This window comes from Grampus griseus (assembly GCF_964374135.1).
Source record: "Grampus griseus genome assembly, chromosome: 3".
NCBI classification, from domain to species: Eukaryota; Metazoa; Chordata; class Mammalia; order Artiodactyla; family Delphinidae; genus Grampus; species Grampus griseus.
Window position 1 is genome coordinate 75,160,785 of NC_139019.1, and position 21,173 is coordinate 75,181,957.

A 21,173-nucleotide genomic window follows, 5' to 3' on the forward strand; every position below is an offset into this window, starting at 1 on the left:
ACTTTGGATATATCATGCCACTCCTTCTGTCCTGCTGATTTCTTAGATTGGCTGCTAGCCTTATGGAGATACCCTTGTATATGACTCTGTTGTATTTCTGTGGAAAATGCCATTGGAATTTTGATAGGGATTGTATTCAATCTGTAGATTACATTGGGTAGTATGGAATTTTTTTTTCTGCCTTCAAGTAATATTATATGTCACATATAGTATAGACCTTACAACAGTATACTTTATTTCCCTTCTTCCAACCTTTGTGCTATTCATGTTATATATCTTATTTCTTCATATGTTGAAAATGTTATAATACATTGTTATCACTTTTGCTTTAAATCATTCATTATCTTAAAAAAAGATATTAAAACTAAGAAACATCATCTTTTATATTTATCTATATATTTACATATTTGCTGCCTTCGTTCATTTGTGTAGATACATTTTTTTTTTAACATCTTTATTGGAGTATACTTGCTTTACAATGCTGTGTTAGTTTCTGCTGTGTAACAAAGTGAATCAGGTATATGTATACATATATCCCCATATCCCCTCCCTCTTGCATCTCCCTCCCACCCTCTGTATCCCACCCCTCTAGGTGGTCAGAAAGCACCGAGCTGATCTCCCTGTGCTGTGCAACTGCTTCCCACTAGCTATCTACCTTACGTTTGGTAGTGTATATATGTCCATGCCTCTCTCTCGCTTTGTCACAGCCTACCCTTCCCCCTCCCCATATCCTCAAGTCCATTCTCTACTAGGTCTGTGTCTTTATTCCTGTCTTACCCCTAGGTTCTTCATGACATTTTTTTTTCTTAAATTCCATATATAGGTGTTAGCGTACGGTATTTGTCTCTCTCTTTCTGACTTACTTCACTCTGTATGACATACTCTAGGTCCATCCACCTCATTACAAATGGCTCAATTTCGTTTCTTTTTATGGCTGAGTAATATTCCATTGTATATATGTGCCACATCTTCTCTGTCCATTCATCCGATGATGGACACTTAGGTTGTTTCCATCTGAGGGCTATTGTAAATAGAGCTGCAGTGAACATTTTGGTACATAACTCTTTTTGAATTATAGTTTTCTCAGGGTATATGCCCAGTAGTGGGATTGCTGGGTCATATGGTAGTTTTATTTGTAGTTTTTTAAGGAACTTCCATACTGTTCTCCACAGTGGCTGTATCAATTTATATTCCCCCCAACAGTGCAAGAGGGTTTCCTTTTCTCCACACCCTCTCCAGCATTTATTGTTTCTAGATTTTTTGATGATGGCCATTCTGACCGGTGTGAGATGATATCTCATTGTAGTTTTGATTTTCATTTCTCTAATGATTAGTGATTTTGAGCATTCTTTCATGTGTTTGTTGGCAGTCTGTATATCTTCTTTGGAGAAATGTCTATTTAGGTCTTCTGCCCATTTTTGGATTGGGTTGTTTGTTTTTTGTTATTAAGCTGCATGAGCTGCTTATAAATTTTGGAGATTAATCCTTTGTCAGTTGCTTGATTTGCAAATATTTTCTCCCATTCTGAGGGTTGTCTTTTGGTCTTGTTTATGGTTTCCTTTGCTATGCAAAACCTTGGAAGTTTCATTAGGTCCCATTTGTTTATTTTTGTTTTTATTTCCATTTCTCTAGGAGGTGGGTCAAAAAGGATCTTGCTGTGATTTATGTCATAGAGTGGCCTGCCTATGCTTTCCTCTAGAAGTTTGATAGTTTCTGGCCTTACATTTAGGTCTTTAATCCATTTTGAGCTTATTTTTGTGTATGGTGTTAGGGAGTGATCTAATCTCATACTTTTACATGTACCTGTCCAGTTTTTCCAGCACCACTTATTGAAGAGGCTGTCCTTTCTCCACTGTACATTCCTGCCTCCTTTATCAAAGATAAGGTGACCATATGTGCGTGGGTTTATCTCTGGGCTTTCTATCCTGTTCCATTGATCTATCTTTCTGTTTTTGTGCCAGTACCATAGTTTCTTGATTACTGTAGCTTTGTAGTATAGTCTGAAGTCAGGGAGCCTGATTCCTCCAGCTCCGTATTTCATTCTCAAGATTGCTTTGGCTATTCGGGGTCTTTTGTGTTTCCATAAAAATTGTGAAATTTTTTGTTCTAGTTCTGTGAAAATTGCCAGTGGTAGTTTGATAGGGATTGCATTGAATCTGTAGATTGCTTTGGGTAGTAAGGTCATTTTCACACTGTTGATTCTTCCAATCCAAGAAAATGGTATATCTCTCCATCTATTTGTATCATCTTTAATTTCTTTCATCAGTGTCTTATAATTTTCTGCATACAGGTCTTATGTCTCCCTAGGTAGGTTTATTCCTAGATATTTTATTCTTTTTGTTGCAATGGTAAATGGGAGTGTTTTATTGATTTCACTTTCAGATTTTTCATCATTAGTGTATAGGAATGCCAGAGATTTCTGTGCATTAATTTTGTATCCTGCTACTTTACCAAATTCATTGATTAGCTCTAGTAGTTTTCTGGTAGCATCTTTAGGATTCTCTATGTATAGTATCATGTCATCTGCAAACAGTGACAGCTTTACTTTTTCTTTTCCGATTTGCATTCCTTTTATTTCCTTTTCTTCTCTGATTGCTGTGGCTAAAACTTCCAAAACTATGTTGAATAAGATTGTTGAGAGTGTGCAACCTTGTCTTGTTCCTGATCTTAGTGGAAATGCTTTCAGTTTTTCACCATTGAGGACGATGTTGGCTGTGGGTTTGTCATATATGGCCTTTATTACATTGAGGCAAGTTCCCTCTATGCCTACTTCCTGCAGGGTTTTTATCATAAATGGGTGTTGAATTCTGTCAGAAGCTTTTTCTGCATCTATTGAGATGATCATATGGTTTTTCTCCTTCAATTTGTTAATATGGTGTATCACGTTGATTGATTTGTGTATATTGAAGAATCCTTGCATTCCTGGAATAAACCCCACTTGATCATGGTGTATGATCCGTTTAATGTGCTGTTGGATTCTGTTTGCTAGTATTTTGTTGACGATTTTTGCATCTGTGTTCATCAGTGGTATTAGCCTGTAGTTTTCTTTCTTTGTGACATCCTTGTCTGGTTTTGGAATCAGGGTGGTGGTGGCCTTGTAGAATGAGTTTGGGAGTGTTCTTCCATCTGCTATATTTTGGAAGAGTTTGAGAAGGATAGGTGTTAGCTCTTCTCTAAATGTTTGATAGAATTCGCCTGTGAAGCCATCTTGTCCTGGGCTTTTGTTTGTTGGAAGATTTTTAATCACAGTTTCAATTTCAGTGCTTGTGATTGGTCTGTTCATATTTTCTATCTCTTTCTGATTCAGTCTTGGCAGGTTGTGCATTTCTAAGAATTTGTCCATTTCTTCCAGGTTGTCCATTTTATTGGCATAGAGTTGCTTGTAGTAATCTCTCATGATCTTTTGTATTTATGCAGTCAGTTGTTATTTCTCCTTTTTCATTTCTAATTCTATTGATTTTAGTCTTCTCCCTTTTTTTCTTGATGAGTCTGGCTAATGGTTTATCAGTTTATCTTCTCAAAGAACCAGCTTTTAGTTTTATTGATCTTTGCTATCGTTTCCTTCATTTCTTTTTCATTTATTTCTGATCTGATTTTTATGATTTCTTTCCTTCTGCTAACTTTTGGGTTTTTTTGTTCTTCTTTCTCTAATTGCTTTAGGTGCAAGGTTAGGTTGTTTATTCGAGATGTTGCCTGTTTCTTAAGGTCGGGTTGTATTGCTATAAACTTCCCTCTTAGAACTGCTTTTGCTGCATCCCATAGATTTTGGGTCGTCGTGATTCCATTGTCGTTTGTGTCTAGGTATTTTTTTATTTCCTCTTTGATTTCTTCAGTGATCACTTCGTTATTAAGTAGTGTATTGTTTAGCCTCCATGTGTTTGTATTTTTTACAGATCTTTTCCTGTAATTGATATCTAGTCTCATAGTGTTGTGGTGGGAAAAGATACTTCATACAATTTCAATTTTCTTAAATTTACCAAGGCTTGATTTGTGACCCAAGATATAATCTATCAGGAGAATGTTCCATGAGCACTTGAGAAAAATGTGTATTGTGTTGTTTTTGGATGGAATGTCCTATAAATATCAATTAAGTCCATCTTGTTTAATGTATCATTTAAAGCTTCTGTTTCCTTATTTATTTTCATTTTGGATGATTTGTCCATTGGTGAAAGTGGGGTGTTAAAGTCCCCTACTATGAATGTGTTAGTGTTGATTTCCCCTTTTATGGCTTTTAGTATTTGCCTTATGTATTGAGGTGCTCCTATGTTGGGTGTAGAAATATTTACAATTGTTATATCTTCTTCTTGGATTGATCCCTTGATCATTATGTAGTGTCCTTCTTTGTCTCTTTTTATAGTCTTTATTTTAAAGCCTGTTTTGTCTGATATGAGAATTGCTACTCCAGCTTTCTTTTGGTTTCCATTTGCATGAAATATCTTTTTCCATCCCCTTACTTTCAGTCTGTATGTTTCTCTAGGTCTGAAGTGGGTCTCTTGTAGATAGCAAATATATGGGTCTTGTTTTTGTATCCATTCAGCCAATCTGTGTCTTTTGGTGGGAGCATTTAGTCCATTTACATTTATGGTAATTATTGATATGTATGTTCCTATTCCCATTTTCTTAATTGTTTTGCGTTTGTTATTGTAGGTCTTTTCCTTCTCTTGTGTTTCTTGCTTAGAGAAGTTCCTTTAGCAGTTGTTGTAGAGCTGGTTTGGTGGTGCTGAACTCTCTCAGCTTTTGCTTGTCTGTAAAGGTTTTAATTTCTCCATCAAATCTGAATGAGATCCTTGCTGGGTAGAGTAATCTTGGTTGCAGGTTTTTCTCCTTCATCACTTTCAATATGTCCTGCCAGTCCCTTCTGGCTTTCAGAGTTTCTGCTGAAAGATCAGCTGTTAACCTCATAGGGATTCCCTTGTGTGTTATTTGTTGTTTTTCCCTTGCTGCTTTTAATATGTTTTCTTTGTATTTAATTTTTGAGAGTTTGATTAATATGTGTCTTGGCATATTTCTCCTTGGATTTATCCTGTATGGGACTCTCTGTGCTTCCTGGACTTGATTAACTATTTTGTTTCCCATATTAGGGAAGTTTTCAACTATAATCTCTTCAAGTATTTTCTCAGTCCCTTTCTTTTTCTCTTCTTCTTCTGGAACCCCTATAATTCAAATGTTGGTGTGTTTAATGTTGTCCCAGAGGTCTCTGAGACTGTCCTCAGTTCTTTTCATTCTTTTTTCTTTATTCTGCTCTGCAGTAGTTATTTCCACTATTTTATCTTCCAGGTCACTTATCCGTTCTTCTGCCTCAGGTATTCTGCTATTGATCCCATTAGAGTATTTTTAATTTCATTTATTGTGTTGTTCATTGTTGTTTGTTTTATCTTTAGTTCTTCTAGGTCCTTGTTAAATGTTCCTTGCATTTTGTCTATTCTATTTCCAAGATTTTGAATCATGTTTACTATCATTATTCTGAATTCTTTTTCAGGTAGACTGCCTATTTCCTCTTCATTTGTTAGGTCTGGTGGGTTTTTTTCTTGCTCCTTTATCTGCTGTGTGTTTTTTTGTCTTCTCATTTTGCTTATCTTACTGTGTTTGGGGTCTCCTTTTTGCACGCTGCAGGTTCATAGTTCTGGTTGTTTTTGGTGTCTGTCCCCAGTGGCTAAGGTTGGTTCAGTGGGTTGTGTAGGCTTCCTGTTGGAGGGGACTAGTGCCTGTGTTCTGGTGGTTGAGGCTGGATCTTTTCTTTCTGGTGGGCAGGTCCATGTCTGGTGGTGTGTTTTGGGGTGTCTGTGGACTTATTATGATTTTAGGCAGCCTCTCTGCTAATGGGTGGGGTTGTGTTCCTGTGTTGCTAGTTGTTTGGCATAGGGTGTCCAGCACTGTAGCTTGCTGGTCGTTGAGTGAAGCTGGGTGCTGGCGTTGAGATGGAGATCTCTGGGAGATTTTCGCTGTTTGATATTATGTGGAACTTGGAGGTCTCTTGTGGACCAGTGTCCTGAAGTTGGCTCTCCCACCTCAGAGGCACAGCACTGACTCCTGGCTGCAGCACCAAGAGCCTTTCATCCACACTGCTCAGAATAAAAGGGAGAAAATGTAGAAAGAAAGAATTAGAAGAAAGAAAGGAAGAAAGGAAGAAAGAAAGAAAGAAAGAAAGAGGAAGGAAGGAAGGAGGGAAGGAAGGAAAAATAGAAAGAAAAGATAAAGTAAAATAAAATAAAGTAAGATAAAATATAATAAAGTTATTAAAATAAAAAAAATAATTATTAAGAGAAAAAAAGCAGACGTATGGAACCCTCGGACAGATGGTGGAAGGAAAGCTATACAGACAAAATCTCGCACAGAAGCATACACATACACACTCACAAAAAGAGGAAAAGGGGATTGAATTATAAATCTTGCTCTCAAAGTCCACCTCCTCAATTTGGGATGATTCATTGTCTAAAGGAGGGAAGGGAGGAAAGAAAGAACAAAGATAAAGTAAAATAAGATAAAGTTATTAAAATAAAAAGTAATTATTAAGCAAAAAAATTTAAAAAAAAATGGACGGATAGAACCCTCAGAGAAATGGTGGAAGCAAAGCTATACAGACAAAATCTCACACAGAAGCATACAAATACACACTCACCAAAAGAGGAAAAGGGGAAAAAAATCATAAATCTTGCTCTCAAAGTCCACCTCCTTAATTTGGGATGATTCGTTGTCTATTCATGTATTCCACAGATGCAGGTACATCAAGTTGATTGTGGAGCTTTAATCCGCTGCTTCTGAGGCTGCTGGGAGAGATTTCCCTTTCTCTTCTTTGTTCTCACAGCTCCCAGGGGCTCAGCTTTGGATTTGGCCCCGCCTCTGCGTGTAGGTCCCCGGAGGGTGTCTGTTCTTCACTCAGACAGGACGGGGTTAAAGGAGCCGCTGATTCGGGGGCTCTGGCTCACTCAGGCTGGGGGGAGGGAGGGGCACAGAGTGTGGGGCGAGCCTGCTGCGGCAGAGGCCAGTGTGACGTTGCACCAGCCTGAGGCGCGCCGTGCGTTCTCCCGGGGGAGTTGTCCCTGAATCCCGGGACCCTGGCAGTGGCGGGCTGCACAGGCTCCCCAGAAGAGGGGTGTGGATAGTGACCTGTGCTCGCACACATGCTTCTTGGTGGCGGCAGCAGCAGCCTTAGCGTCTCATGCCCGTCTCTGGGGTCCGCGCTGTTAGCCGCGGCTCGCGACAGTCTCTGGACCTCCTTTAAGCAGCGTTCTTAATGGCCTCTCCTCACGCACCAGGAAACAAAGAGGGAAGAAAAAGTCGCTTGTCTCTTCGGCAGGTCCAGACTTTAGTATGGAATTTTAATAATGTTAATTCTTTCAATCCATTAGCATGGTATATCTTTCCATTTATTTTGTCATCTTCAATTTCTTTCATCAATGTCTTACAGTTTTCAGTATACAGGTCTTTTTGCTCCTTGGTTAAATTTGTTGCAATTGTAAATGGTTTTTTTGTTTTTTTGTTTGTTTACTTTCTCTTTCTGACAGTTTGCTATTAGTGTATGGAAATGCAACAGATTTTTGTATATTGATTTGGTATCCTGCAACTTTACTGAATTCATTTGTTAGTTTTAACAGTTTTTTAGCAGCTGTCACCTTAGTAAGATGTGGGGATAGAGATGGAGGTGCTAGAGCTGAGGACTGGAATGAAGTGAGACTTCCTCTCTGCTTAATGGTTATCTCCACCCTATCAGGGACAGGGTCTGATCCCATGTTGCTGCAGTGGAAGTACTTAGGGTCATGCCCAGGCTGACTCAGTTCCCTTTAAGTATGTTCTTCCATCTCTCCCAGCACCAGAACCCTTTCCCCTAGATCCCATGCCACACTGTGGAGTAAGTGGAGCTGGATCATTCCTTTGGATCAGACTGGGGCAGGTGCCAAGGAATCACAGGAAACCCAGCAGCCACGAGAGAAGTCCTCTAACTGCCCTCTCTGCCCTGCCTTTGTGTCAGGCCAACACACGTGCACCCTTCACGAACAGAGTCCTTGCTTCCACAGCCCTATTAGTCCCTGCTGTCCTCCAGCCAGCTAAGGGAGCTCATCTGCCTGGTATATGACCCAGGACTGGGGCACCCAATCTATGGCTCTCACCACTTACTCCCCAGGGTGGGTCTCTGCCCATGTATTTTCCCTTTTCCTCTAAGTCCCTTCCCAGGGGCATTACCTGATTTCTTTGCAACCCTTCCTACCTGATTACGTGTGGATCTTTCTCACAGTGTTGTTTGTACAGGAGTCTTCCTGCCAGTTTCCAGTTAGATTTTGGTGAGAATTGTTCCACGTGTCATTGTATTTTTAATGTGTTCATGGGGGGAGGTGAGTTCTAGTTTTTTAGCGGAGTCTTTAGGATTTTCTATATGTAGTATATATCTGCAAATAGTCACAGTTTCACTTCTTCCTTTTCTAATTTGGATGCATTTTATTTCTTTTTCTTGCCTAATTTCTCTGGCTAGGGCTTCCAATACTATGTTGAAGAAAAGTGGTGAGAATATGCATTTTTGCTTTGTTCCTGGTCTTAGAGAAAAAGCTTTCAGCTTTTTACCATTTAGTATGATGTTAGCTATGGCCTTGTCAAATATGTTCTGCATTATGTTGAGGTATGTTCCCTCTATATGCACTTTGTTGAGAGTTTTTATCATAAACATATGTTGAATTTTATCAAATGAAATCATCTGTTGAGATCATCATATGATTTGTACTCTTTAATTTGTTAATGTGATATATCATGTTGATTGATTTGTGAGTATTGAACTGTCCTTGTATCCCTGGAATAAGTTCCACTTGATCATGGTTTATGATGTATTGGATTTGGTTTGCTAATATTTTGTTGAGGATTTTTGCATCTATGTTCATCACAGATATTGGTCTGTAATTTTCTTGTTACATTCCTTGTCTAATTTTAGTATCAGGATAATGCTGGCCTCCAGGGAAGTCCCCAGCCATTATTTCTTGAAATATGTTTTCTGCCCCTTTCTCTTTCTCTTTCAGGGACCCATATAATGCAAATGGTAGTATGCTTGATGTTGTGCCATAAGTTGCTTAAACTGTCTTCACTTTTTTCCAAGCTTTTTACTTTTTGCTACTCTGACTGGTTGAGTTCCACTGCTCTGTGTCTGAGTTCACTGATCCTTTCTTCTTCATCTAGTCTGTTCTTAAATTTCTCTAGTATATTTTTCACTTCAGTTATTGTACTCTTCAGGTCTGTGACTACTGTTTCATACTTTCTTGTACTTTCCAACTCTTTGTTGAAATTCTGGCTATCTTTATCCATTTTTCTCCTAAGTCCAAATGAGCATGTTTATGACCATGACTTTGAACCCATTATTGGGTAAATCAGTTACCCCCATTTCATTAAGGTGTTTTTCTGAAGTATTTTCATATCCTTTCCTTTGGAACATATTCTTTTCTTTTTGCAACAGCTACCTCTCCAGTTTTGAAGTAGTGATGTAGTGTGGGAGATTAACTTCATCATTCAACCCTGGCCTGGCTCTTGGTTGTCTCTCAAACCTTTGTGCTTGTCCAAACAGCCTATTTTATTTTTAATAGCTCACAATAGTTGAGGTTGTGCCAAGACCTGTCAGTGTCCCAAAAGGGGGGATAGTCAGTCCACACCTAGATTTAGGCTAATCAGAAGCCAGACCCTCATGTAGCACCCTTTAAAGTATGCAAGTGTATGCAGTTCAGTGGGACTGCAAGCGTAAGCCCCACTAGCCACCAGAATCAGATAATCTGGAAGTGTCCCATGGGCAGCAGTCACAATATTCAGGGTTCGAGATGAGTGTATAGACTCCTGTCTGGGATATACCAGTGAGCAATAGTGAGGCAAAGGGAGAGCACAAAGATGGTTCCCAAGCATATCTTCCCTGAGAGCGCCTCCATACACCTCTAGATGTGTGCCAAACCTGAACTCTGCCCCTCAGGTTTAGGCTCCAGGACAAGCATATAGCCTCTTTAACAGAAAGACTAAGGTTGTGTTTCAGTCTGCTATCTGTGCCCTGAAGGTGGTAGCCTGCCAAGAACTGTCTCTTTGATTGTTACAGTCCTGTGGGACCCAGGAACACCAGGTGACCCCTGGCCACTGTAGCTAGGCAATCAAAGGGCATCCCCTCAGTGGAAGCCATAAAGACACCAGAAGTATAAACCAGCTCTCCTCCAAAAGATAATGGCACTCTGGAGCACAGCAGAGGGAGAGCACAAAGATAGCACCCACCCTCCTAGGTCTATGGAAAGGATTACAATCAGCCCTTAGATGTGTATTTAATTAGAGGCCTGCTGTTCAGGCAGCAGCTGTGATGATGTACTAATAGGCCTCTTTCACAGAAATTTCGAGCTCCTTGGCCTGTTGTCTCTTTTTGTACCCTGGGAGTGATAGCTGTATAAAACCTTTTTCTCCATTAGTTACAGTCCTGTGGTACCTGTGACTGTAAGCTCAGCTGACCACCAGAGCCAGGTGATATAGAGGTGTCCCCTGGTGGCACCTGCAAAAATTGGGGGTGCTAGAGAAGGGTAATAATCTTCTTTCTGGGAGATGTCAGTGAGCTGGAGTGATGCAGAAGGAGAGCACAAAGATTGCATTTACTAGCCTCCATTCCTTGAGAGGCCGCCTAGATGTGTGCTAAACCAGAAGCCTGCCTCTCTCAGGCCAAAGCTCCTGGATGAGCCAATAGGCCTGTTTCTTAGAAAGACTATGTATGTGTTTCAGTCTGCTATCTATGGGCCTGGCAGTCTGTGGAGATCTCTCTCTTCAATTGTTACAGCCCAGTGAGACCCAGGAACACAAGCCCCCCGTGGCAGCCAAAGCCAGGAGATCATTGGGTGTCCCCTTGACGGCAACCACAGAAAATGTGGCCCCAGATGCTTGTAAAAGTTCATCCAGGAGATACTAGCACTCTGAATCATGGCAGAGGGAGAGTATGCAGATGGCACCTGCCTGCTGGGGTGAGACAGAGGGGGACTGGAAAGGTGGCACCCACTGGAAAGAAAACAAATGATGCCCATCAGCATCTGTCCCTAAGAGTATCCCAGCAGGCCCCTAAATTTGTGTTAAGTTAGATGCCTGTCCCTCAGGCAGATGCTTTAAGATTAACAAATGAGCCTCTTTCACATGAAGTCTGGATGAGATCAGGTGCTTCTGTTTCTGGCCCAGGATGAGTCCTAGCGCATGAATCTTTAATAGACATTTCTCAGATCACTGTAGCCGTGTGGATCTTGTGGATGCAAGCCCTGCTGGTTTTCAAAGCTAGATATTTTGGGATCTCATCTCACTGGTGCAGGTCTTAAATGCTGGGGTGTCTGATGTGGCCTCAAGCTCCAGGTTTTGAGTCCCTTCCTGATTGTGGGTCACCCCACCAGTGGCAAGGTTTATGACAAGATTGTGTCTCAGCCTCTCTTACCCACTTTGATGTGGCTTTTCCTCTTTTGCTCAATGTGTAATTATCACTTAGCTAGTTTTTAGGGGGTTTTTTTCCAGAGGAATTTGTTCCATATGTAGCTGCAGATTCAGTGCGTCTGTGAGAGGAGGTGAGTTCAGGCTATTCCTACATTGCCATCTTGAACCAGAACCTCACTGTGCATCTTTATTTAAAATTTGGGTCAGTTTTTTCACATATCTACAACTCTTATTATCTCAAATGGGACTCCAACACAGACCTCATTAAGTGCTTAGAGTGGATTAAATTGTACTCACTGAGAGTCTGGCACAGAGCCTGGCTTATAGTAGCAGCTTAATAAATGACAAAAAATACTAACTCCCAGTTCTTATTCCTAGTCCAGCCCTACTTCCACTTCTCTGCTGGTCCCCCCATGTAGGATATTTCAGTGCCTAAATTCTAACTTGTGATGGACAGACTCCAGGGTGGCTTCCATCATCCCCACCTCCTAGCATTCACACTATTGTGTGATCCCTTCCTCCTGGGTATGAATGGGATGAGTGACTTGCTTTTAACCACTAGAATTTGGTAAAGGAGATGGAATGTGCATGATTAAATGCATGTGATTATGTTACATACAATTGTAACATTGATCTTGCAAGGAGACTCTCTGTCCCTTACTGACTTTGAGGAACAAAGAGGCCATTTTGGCTAGACTCACATGGCAAGAAACTGAGGCCCTGAGTTGATAGCCTGCAAGGTAATGAATGTTGTCAACAATGATGTGAACTTAGAAGTGGCACCTTACCCAGTTGAACCTTAGATGAGACCACAGACCTGGCTGACACCTTCATTGCAGCCTTGTGAGATCCTAAGCAGAGAACCCAGCTAAACCATGCCCAGACACTGGACATAGAGACTATGAGGTGATAAATGTGTATTGTTTCAAGCTGCCAAATTATGATAATATTGTTATGCTGTAGTAATTACTGATACAGATCTTTATTCTTACAAATAATTATTACGATATTTTGAGGGGAAAGGGTTATATCAGTACAAGGTTGTGGATTCTTTAAATTCTGGAGAAACAAGAGTTTACTGCTTTACTGATGATGCTGTTGAAAACATTTCTCAAAGGCAAAGCAGATAGTTTTTATCATTGTGTGGAATAATAGCTGATACTGAATATACAGGTCTCATAGTTCCCCATTAAAATTTAAAAACTTTCAGGCATCATGTTAGGAAAGTTCATCAGTAGAGATACCACTTTTACCAGTTTTTTTTTTAATTGTGGTAAAAAAGACATAATATAAAATCTACCATCTTAACCATTTTTAAGTGTATGGTTCTGTAGTGTTAAATATATTCACACTATTGTAAAACATACCTTCAGAACATTTTTCATCTTGTAAAACTGAAACTCTACCTATTAAACAACCCCTCTTTTCCCCTTCCTCTAGTCCTGAGTAGCCATTATTCTACTTTTTTCTATGCATTTGACTACTTTAGATACCTCATATAAGTAGAATCATACAGCATTTGTCTTTTTGTGACTGTCTTATTTCACCTAGCATAATGCCCTCAAAGTTTATCAATGTTGACAGGGTTTCCTTCCTTTTTTAAGGCTAAATACAACTTTTAAAATGTTTTTTAAACATTATGAAATATTTCAAGAATCATTAAAATCATTTAAAAAAACAAATTTTTTATAAGAAATTCCTATTATAAACTACCTGAAGCTTGCTTTGACTCAAGAATCTATGAACTGACATAGTAGGATATTTAGAGTAAGCAGATGTTATAGACAAAACAGTGATTTACTTTTCCTATTTCTTGGTTGGTAGTTTTATAACATTTTTTCATCGACATGACAAATGTAAAATATCTGAAATACACATTATCATCTATACAGTTGATCCTTGAACAACACAGGGGTTAGGGGTACCTATCCTGTGTGTAACCCATGGTTCTGCATCCACAGATCAATCAATTCAATGTTATGGAGTACTGTAGTACATATCAGTAAAACATCTGCATATAAGTGAACCTGCACAGTTCAAACGTGTGTTGTTAAGAATAAAATGTATTTTATTAGAAATTAATTCATACTATTTTAACACTGCTAGGCCAATAATAGATACCTCTTTAAAATTACATAAAAGTACAGTTAAATAAAACACAGAAGGAAGATAATATTTTATAGGAAGATAACATTTTTGTAATAAGCATATATAGTTATAAAATATTAGGCTTCATTCTTATTGTTAACTTATACAAAAATGTGAGAAAGAGTAATTGTTTTGGAGTACCACTTTTTATCATACTTTAAGAAACATATCAAATGTAAAGTCAAAATGATCTGATAAAACAATAACTTATTTAAATTTCCCAATTATAAATTTTACTGCACTTATGGCTACAGTAATTTCATAGATCAAGCATAGAAGAGAAATCAAATGCAAACTCTTCTCTCTTTTCTACATTTCTCTCCTTTCAACTTATCTCATTCTCCCCTTACTATACTTCTTTCCTTTTGGAAGGGAGCCATATAGACATTTTTTCAAGACAAACTAAATCACTTTCCAGGATTAATACAGAAGTGAACAGATTCAATAAAAAATAGTGTTAACAGATGATCCTCAGATATATTAGAAAACAAAAGGAGCCAAATGTGAAATCCTATACTTTATAAGATTATTTTATTTAGCTTTTGGATCAATTCATTATTTTTTGACTTTCTATTTTTGTGTCTATTCTAATAAAATATAGTTGTGCAGATTTAGTATAGACCATCACTAAGCTGAAGGAATAAAGTCAACCATTGCCTTATGTTTGTTGTTATAGTAACTGTTTATAGATAAGAGAATGTGGAAAGTCTAATTCTCATAAAAAATTCTTAGCATTTTTTAAATGGTCTGCATAAAATTTTTAGAAATTATTTCAACCATGTCTTAAAACACTTGGTTTATGATTATACTGGCCAACTAAAGTACATTCTTTAAAAGTAAAATGTGTTATTTGGCAGGCAGCTGGCTACATGGCCATTTATGTGTTTTTATGTAAGAGAATAATGCAAGAGATTTTCTAAGGTGTCCTCTGCACTCCAAGCTTTACTCTTTGAAAAATGTCCAAGTACTTTCCTTTGGAAATCATGTAGCCTATACATATTTTATAAAAATCACAGAATGTGGGAACATGAATAACCTGAGAACATCAGAAACAATGATGTTCAATGTCATATGGTCTAAAATAGTTCATGATGTAAGGCTTCTCCCAGATGTCCTATAGGTTGCTCAACAGTCTAATTGTCTTTGCTGTCTTCTTACAATGACAGCCATTTAAACAACTGTGTTTATTAACTGCCCGCTAGATGAATAACTCTATAGTAGGTATCTGGGGAGACTATTGCTATAAAGGGAGATTTCATATTATATTGTAAAGCCTTCAAGGTCTTTTTAATCTAATATCAGGCACTGATGGGAAGAATATAGTAAATACAACCCTACTTGGCATAGAGGCACTAGTACACGTTCTGTTTCCTTCATGTGTGTGTGTGCCTGTGTTCGTGTGTGTGTATCAATGCAATGGAAATAAGAGAAGTAACAGAAACTATGGAACTATGGATAACGAGATTGCTGGAGTGAATTTTGAACGTGATTTTGGGAGAAAGATGGTTTCTAGTTGGGAAAAATGGCAAGCGTGTGGCTTGGATGACAGGCAGTTCGCTGAACGTGGCACTGCTGGTATAGGTTCTGATAGGATATGATTAGAAGTTTGAATCTGATGTTTGAAAAACCACTGTAGGCATAGATATTACTAAAGGTATACTTCAAGAGAGTGCTTTTTGTGGCTCTGATTAAAATAAATTGGATGAGGAAGAGGCTATGGGAAAGGAGACTGGTAAAGTGGTGGGTACTAGAGGCAATTAAGACCTGGACTTGGGTTATGGCTACAAAATTAATTTGAAATTTTCAATTGACCCTCAGGGGGGTATGTGACTCCAACTTAACATCCAAATGTTGTATTTAAAAATCCTTCGGGAAAAGATTTCCAAACATTTTGCCTATTGCCATAGATACTTCAAGACTGAAAGAAAAAAAATAATTCAAAGGGAACACGAGATGGCAGTAGTTATATCATATTAAGAGAAAGACTGAGGAAAGAAAAACATTTGAAATTATTTTAAAAATAAAAAATATGTAGCATTTTATTCTTTACGTGCTGTACTCTTTTTCAGTTCAGAGATTACTCAGTCATTGGTTTCACGCTTCACAGCCCATCAGAGGTTCATTCTGACTAGAGTAAAAATCCTACTCCATTACATGTGATTATTTCCTAAAATAAAACTGTTGCTGTTTTCTGCAGATTACTGTTCCTCTGTGTTATCTGAGGCAGAAGAGTCCTGGATGGTACATATTAGTTTTAGATGTTCCAGCATTGCTTTTTCTTCCTCTTGTAGTCTTTCATCCTTCCTCATTTCCCACCTAAAAGAAAAATCACATCTTAGCATTTTTGTAACTTCCAAACTACAGTCAACACTCAGTTTTTCAGGGTTGAATATGAGCAGTCACTGATTTACTGAGTGTTTGTCCTTCTTTATTCTTTTACTCAGTGCCTCTTGAGCAACATAGTTCCTTGGCACTGCTTCTGCAGAGTGGGCCAGGAGAATGGGAACGGAAGTAGAGTCAAACCAGCTCTACTCCAGGGGGAAGTTTCTAAGTATTGTTTTAAGTGAGTTTTCTATATTTCTATATTTAAAAAATGTATGGCTTCCCAGAATATGCATGCATATGAATACATCTAGAATTAGCAATTAATAAGCAAATATTTTTCATAGTATTTTCCCCTCACTGATCAACATATCAGTGGCTTTAAGTTGCAGAGACATTTGCCAGGAAGACTTTAGCCACAAGAATAATACCAAGCTGAATTGGATATACCTTAAAGGCAGGTCCATCTATTCCTAGAAATAAGATCAGATTTCAAGTAATCAAGTTAAATCACCCAAGAAAAGCAGCAAATTGTCAGCAAGGTTCCATAGAGCATTTGCTAAAGAAAAAAAAAGACTAAAGACTTTCTAATTCTGGATGATTGGGAGATACAGAACAAAATGTTAGGATATGGAACTATATTTGTATATAATCTTGCAAAGTAAATATCACGATAACCCAAGTATTGTTAATCCTTCCTTTCTCTCTTATATATGCCACTGCCCCAGGAATGGCCATGGCATACTTAATCCAGCACTACAACATGGAGTCGTCTGCATATATTTCCTTTTTCTTTTCCTCATTCCTGTTTTTACCAGCCCCTAAGCCATCAACCATGATATGCTGTCTCAAAAGGATTTTAAAACCAGTGTTGATAATCCTAAAAGACCCTCTGCTAGAAGGGCTTCAAGGGGATAAGATTTCTAACAGATAAGCAGCTGTTCACTGAATGTTTTCCAGAAGCTCCCTATTTTATTATAGTCAGAATTCCTAGATAATAAACAGCCTGTCATACACGAGGAAAGGATAACAATTTGGGGTGAGATTGTTCTGATCTTGTTTGAGTAGTGAAAAGGAGGCATGGGCATTGCATTTTCCATAGAAACCTGCTAATAGGATCCCTGTTTCCACACAGGTTTCCTTGTTGGAGTGTTGGGTTCAATGCCTGGCCAGCCCTAGGAGATGAGATATATATATGGCAAAGTAACTGTTCTAGTGATCAGTTTGGGAGAATCTTTTATTTGGGGGCCTTTGTGGATAACTGTGTGTCAGAGCCAACCAGGAGAGCCATGCTTGGGGAGTGGTTAAGCATAAAGTGTGTCCACGGTAGCATGAGTCCTTACTGTCAGAGAAGCAAGTCCTGGGGTACCCTTACTGCAGGAAAGAGCAACCAACACCAGGCAAGAGGAGGAGGGCCAGAATCTGGAGTGTGAGAAGTTCTCTGAGGCATTCACTATGCCTTCTACTAGGAGAAAAACATCTAAAATCTGTGAACTCGAAAGTATCCTGATTAAGAGCACATGCTCTGGAATCACTCTGTCTTTGGGATGAATCCATACCCCTCACGTACTAGTTGAATCACTTCAGGCAAGTTTCTTAACCTCTTCTATGCCTCAGAGTTCTCATCTGTAAAATGTGGTCAAAATAGTTTGATAGGAACACGGCCATGCTCATTTGTGTATGTATTGCCTATGACTGATTTCACTCTACAGTGTCAGATTTTAGTAATTGTGAATGACACTGACTGAGACCAACTGTCCTACTAAGCCTAAATTATCTACTATTTGGACTTTTACAGAGAATGTTGCTGAATAATGTTCTAGAATGGTGGCTTTAACTGGGGTGACACCACCTCCCTATGGGGAAATGTGGAGAGCATTTTTGGTTGACACAGTGTAGGGAGTGCTTCTAGGACCCAGCGAACAGAGACGGTAAACATCTTTAATATACAGCAAACCTAAACAATAAAGAGTTGTCTTCCTGAAATGTCAATAGCATCCTTGCTGAGCAACATGTGCTCTAGAATCTCCAAAATAATGTTGGAGCATCCCTATTTAATTTGTGATTTTAACTGAAATAGTGTTTAGTGTTTCACTGCTTAGAATACTATTTGCTGAAGAGTAGAGGTTTTGAAGTCAGGTGCTGGATTTGAATCCCTTACAAGCTGTGTGGCCTTGGGCAAGCCAGATGAAGTGTACTTCAGTTTCCTTATCAATAAAATGGGAATAATAACAGCGCCTGCTTCATAGAGTTGCTGTCAGAATGAAATGACTAAGTATACATAAAACATACAAAGTAGTGCACAGTTCATAGCAAACACTCAATAAGTGATAACTGTTAGTAGTAGTATCATGATCATTTGGCATATTGGTTAAAGTTGCAAATAACAGAAATCCTGGCTGTGGTAGTTTACACAAACAAGTGTTTATTTTTCTCACATAATAAGAAATCCAGAGGTGCGTGACTACTGGCATGGGTTATGTAGCTTGACAGCAGCAGGGCTGGTGCCTCTGTGTTTTCTTGTCCTTTACCTCATGGTTCCAAGATGACTGTTGTAGCTTCAGCATCATGTCCTTGTTTTCAGGCAGGAAAAAGGAGGAAGGGGCTAGAGCTGCACCTGACTCATTTTATCAGGGAAATAAAACCTTTCCCAGATTCCTCCCAGCAGACACTGTAGACACACTGTCTAGGTTTGAATCCTGATTCTGCCTTTTACTGACTGTGTGATATTGGGCAAGTTTCTTAACCTCTCTGTGCCTTAGCTGTCTCATATGCAAAATAGGGGATGCTATTTTTAGCAACTTTTAAACATCTTTATTGGAGTATAATTGCTTTACAGTGTTGTGTTAGTTTCTGTTGTATAACAAAGTGAATCAGCTATATGTATATATATATCCCCATATCCCCTCCCACCCTCTCATGGTATACATCTTAATGCATTATTGTAAATAGTAGGTGAGCTATGAATTCATAAAATGTTGCTATTATTTTATGAGACTCTACTTGTATCAAGTGGCTTCCCCACAGCTCCTACCTTGATGTTCCTTCTCCTACCCTGTGCCCTTCACATCGTTTTATCTGATAAATTCCCTGTTTTTATAAACATGTGGGTAAGATGAAGTTGCTACATATTACAGTGGTTTTACTCAGTGTTCAGTTATACATTTCTATGATCATGTTGTTGTTGCCTCTTGTTTTTCACAAGGGAGACATTTCTTGCCAGTTCACTCTGTTCAGCCTAGCATGGCCAGGGCTGTTTTTGTTCTCCTGTAATCCCTTTGTTGTATTTTTCAAGTACAGTCTATAATGATGGCATTCGATCATATTATTGGCATTTCTCCTGAAACACCAATAAAACACTTGGATATAAAAATGTAACTAGAAATAAGCCTCCTGATTTAATGTTATTAAACATTTATGTAGTACTTCATATTTACAAAGTGCTTTATATTATTTATTAGTTAATTTCACTGTTAAACAACATTAACCATCTGGCCAAATTAATGATTTCAAATTGTCCTACTAGTTGGTATCTGAGGAGTGAAAAGTGAAGTCATATTGGACTTTATTCTTCTCAAACAACCCTTTTTGTCCTTCTCCTCTGTACAGCACAGTGCAGACTGGCTTCAAAGGGAGGTTCAAATCAGAGGGGAAAATTATGTCTCTGTTCTCTTCTTCCTGCTGTCCTATAAATGTGGGTTTTCTTCAGGATTCAGTCCTAGACTATTTTCTCTTCTCTCTTGGAAAGCCCCACATCTAACCCCACATATTCAGATGTTGTCTCTACATCTGTAATTCATGTCTCCCAAACAGTAATTCAGTATCTTTAAAATTCATTTTCGTCCCAAGCTCTCTAAATTCAACTTCTTGATGTTATTTTCACTCCCATTCCAATTATATTCATCATTCATATATTTTTTCATATATATATTTTTCGCTTATTCAAACTGACCATTAGCCCCCCACACTCAATAACACAGGGTCTGAAGTTCACAAAGTAATTTACGCCTCTACTTCCAATCTTGTCTGCACTGTCAGTCTCCAGTTAAGGGACAACTTACTCTGCAGTCATTCTCACATTCCTCCCTCTGCAATCAGTCCACAGTTCGGGTGCTGTGATAGTGTGATTTGTAATAAGAAATAAATTTTAATCTTCTTGCCAATTTCTGGCACAGAGGTCCTAAAACCCTTGGAATTTACTGTGCGGAGAGCTATAAAGGTGTCTTTTGTTATGTTAATGGAAGCACCTAGGGTTGGAGGCTGGTTACCAGTGGAACCAACCACATGATTAGAGAGCTGGAATTTTTAGTCCCACCCTCCACCTCCGGGGAGAGGGGCTGGAGATTAAATTCTATCGCGGATGACCAGTGATTTAGTCAATTATGCCTGTGTAATGAAGCCTCCATAAAAATCTAAAAGGAGAGGGTTCAGAGAGATTCCAAGTTGGTAAACACATGGAGATTTGTGGAGAGTGGCATGCTGGGAGAGAGAGCATGGAAGCTCCACTTCCTTTCCCCATGCCTTGCTCTAGGTATCTCTTCCATCTGGCTGTTCCTGAGTTATATCCTTTTAAAATAAACCAGTAATCTAGTAAGTAAAAAATTTCTCTGAGTTCTGTAAGCTGCTCTATCAAATTAATGGAACCCAAGGAGGGGGTCAGTGGAACTTCCAATCTGTAGCCAGGTCTGTCAGAAGCCTAGGTGACAACCTGGACTTGCAATTGGCATCTGAAGTTCGGAGGCAGAGGGTAATCCTGCAGGAAGAAGCCCTTAATCTATGGGATCTGATGTCATCTCCAGGTAGTCCCAGAACTGTGTTGAATTATGAGACACCCAGCTGGTGGCAGAGAATTACCTGGTGATATGGAAAAAAAAACCCTCCACACATTGGAAATGGGTGCAGAATCATAGGTGCTCATGATTTTACTGTCTGAACAGTGCAGTATTCCCCAGATATTCAGAGCTCAAGCCTCATACCACTGCTACACCAAACCTTCAATGACTGCCCTGCCCAAAGAGTTTATTAAGTCTTAGTGTTCTACCTCGGCAGTAGTTCTGTTTAGCTGCCACCATCTCTCCTCAGGGAGAAGATGATTCTCCATATTGCCTTTGGACTTATGTTTTCCCACATTTGCATGTCTACTTTTGCTATTCCATTCATTTGAAACGCCTTTCCATATATCCCAAACCTGCTCATTCTTCAGACTCAGTCCATATCTCACCTCTTTCATAAAGTCCTTCCCAACTACCTAACCCTGATGTGATTGTCCTCCTTTGAGTCCTATAGTACCTAATATTAGC

At 38.9% G+C, this 21,173-nt stretch overlaps 1 protein-coding gene and 1 long non-coding RNA gene across 2 annotated transcripts in view; one reads left to right on the top strand and one right to left on the bottom strand.

Moving 5' to 3' along the window:
• The window catches only part of LOC309820712, a 57,698-nt gene that overhangs the window by 15,694 nt on the left and 20,831 nt on the right, over window positions 1–21,173 (top strand). The window lies entirely within an intron of this gene.
• KIAA0825 overlaps window positions 15,652–21,173 on the bottom strand; it is a 369,265-nt gene continuing 363,743 nt past the window's right edge. Inside the window, 1 exon segment of the mRNA XM_082651636.1 lies at window positions 15,652–15,867. Within this exon segment, the coding sequence (XP_082507762.1) occupies window positions 15,750–15,867 (118 nt within the window). The 3' untranslated portion in view covers window positions 15,652–15,749.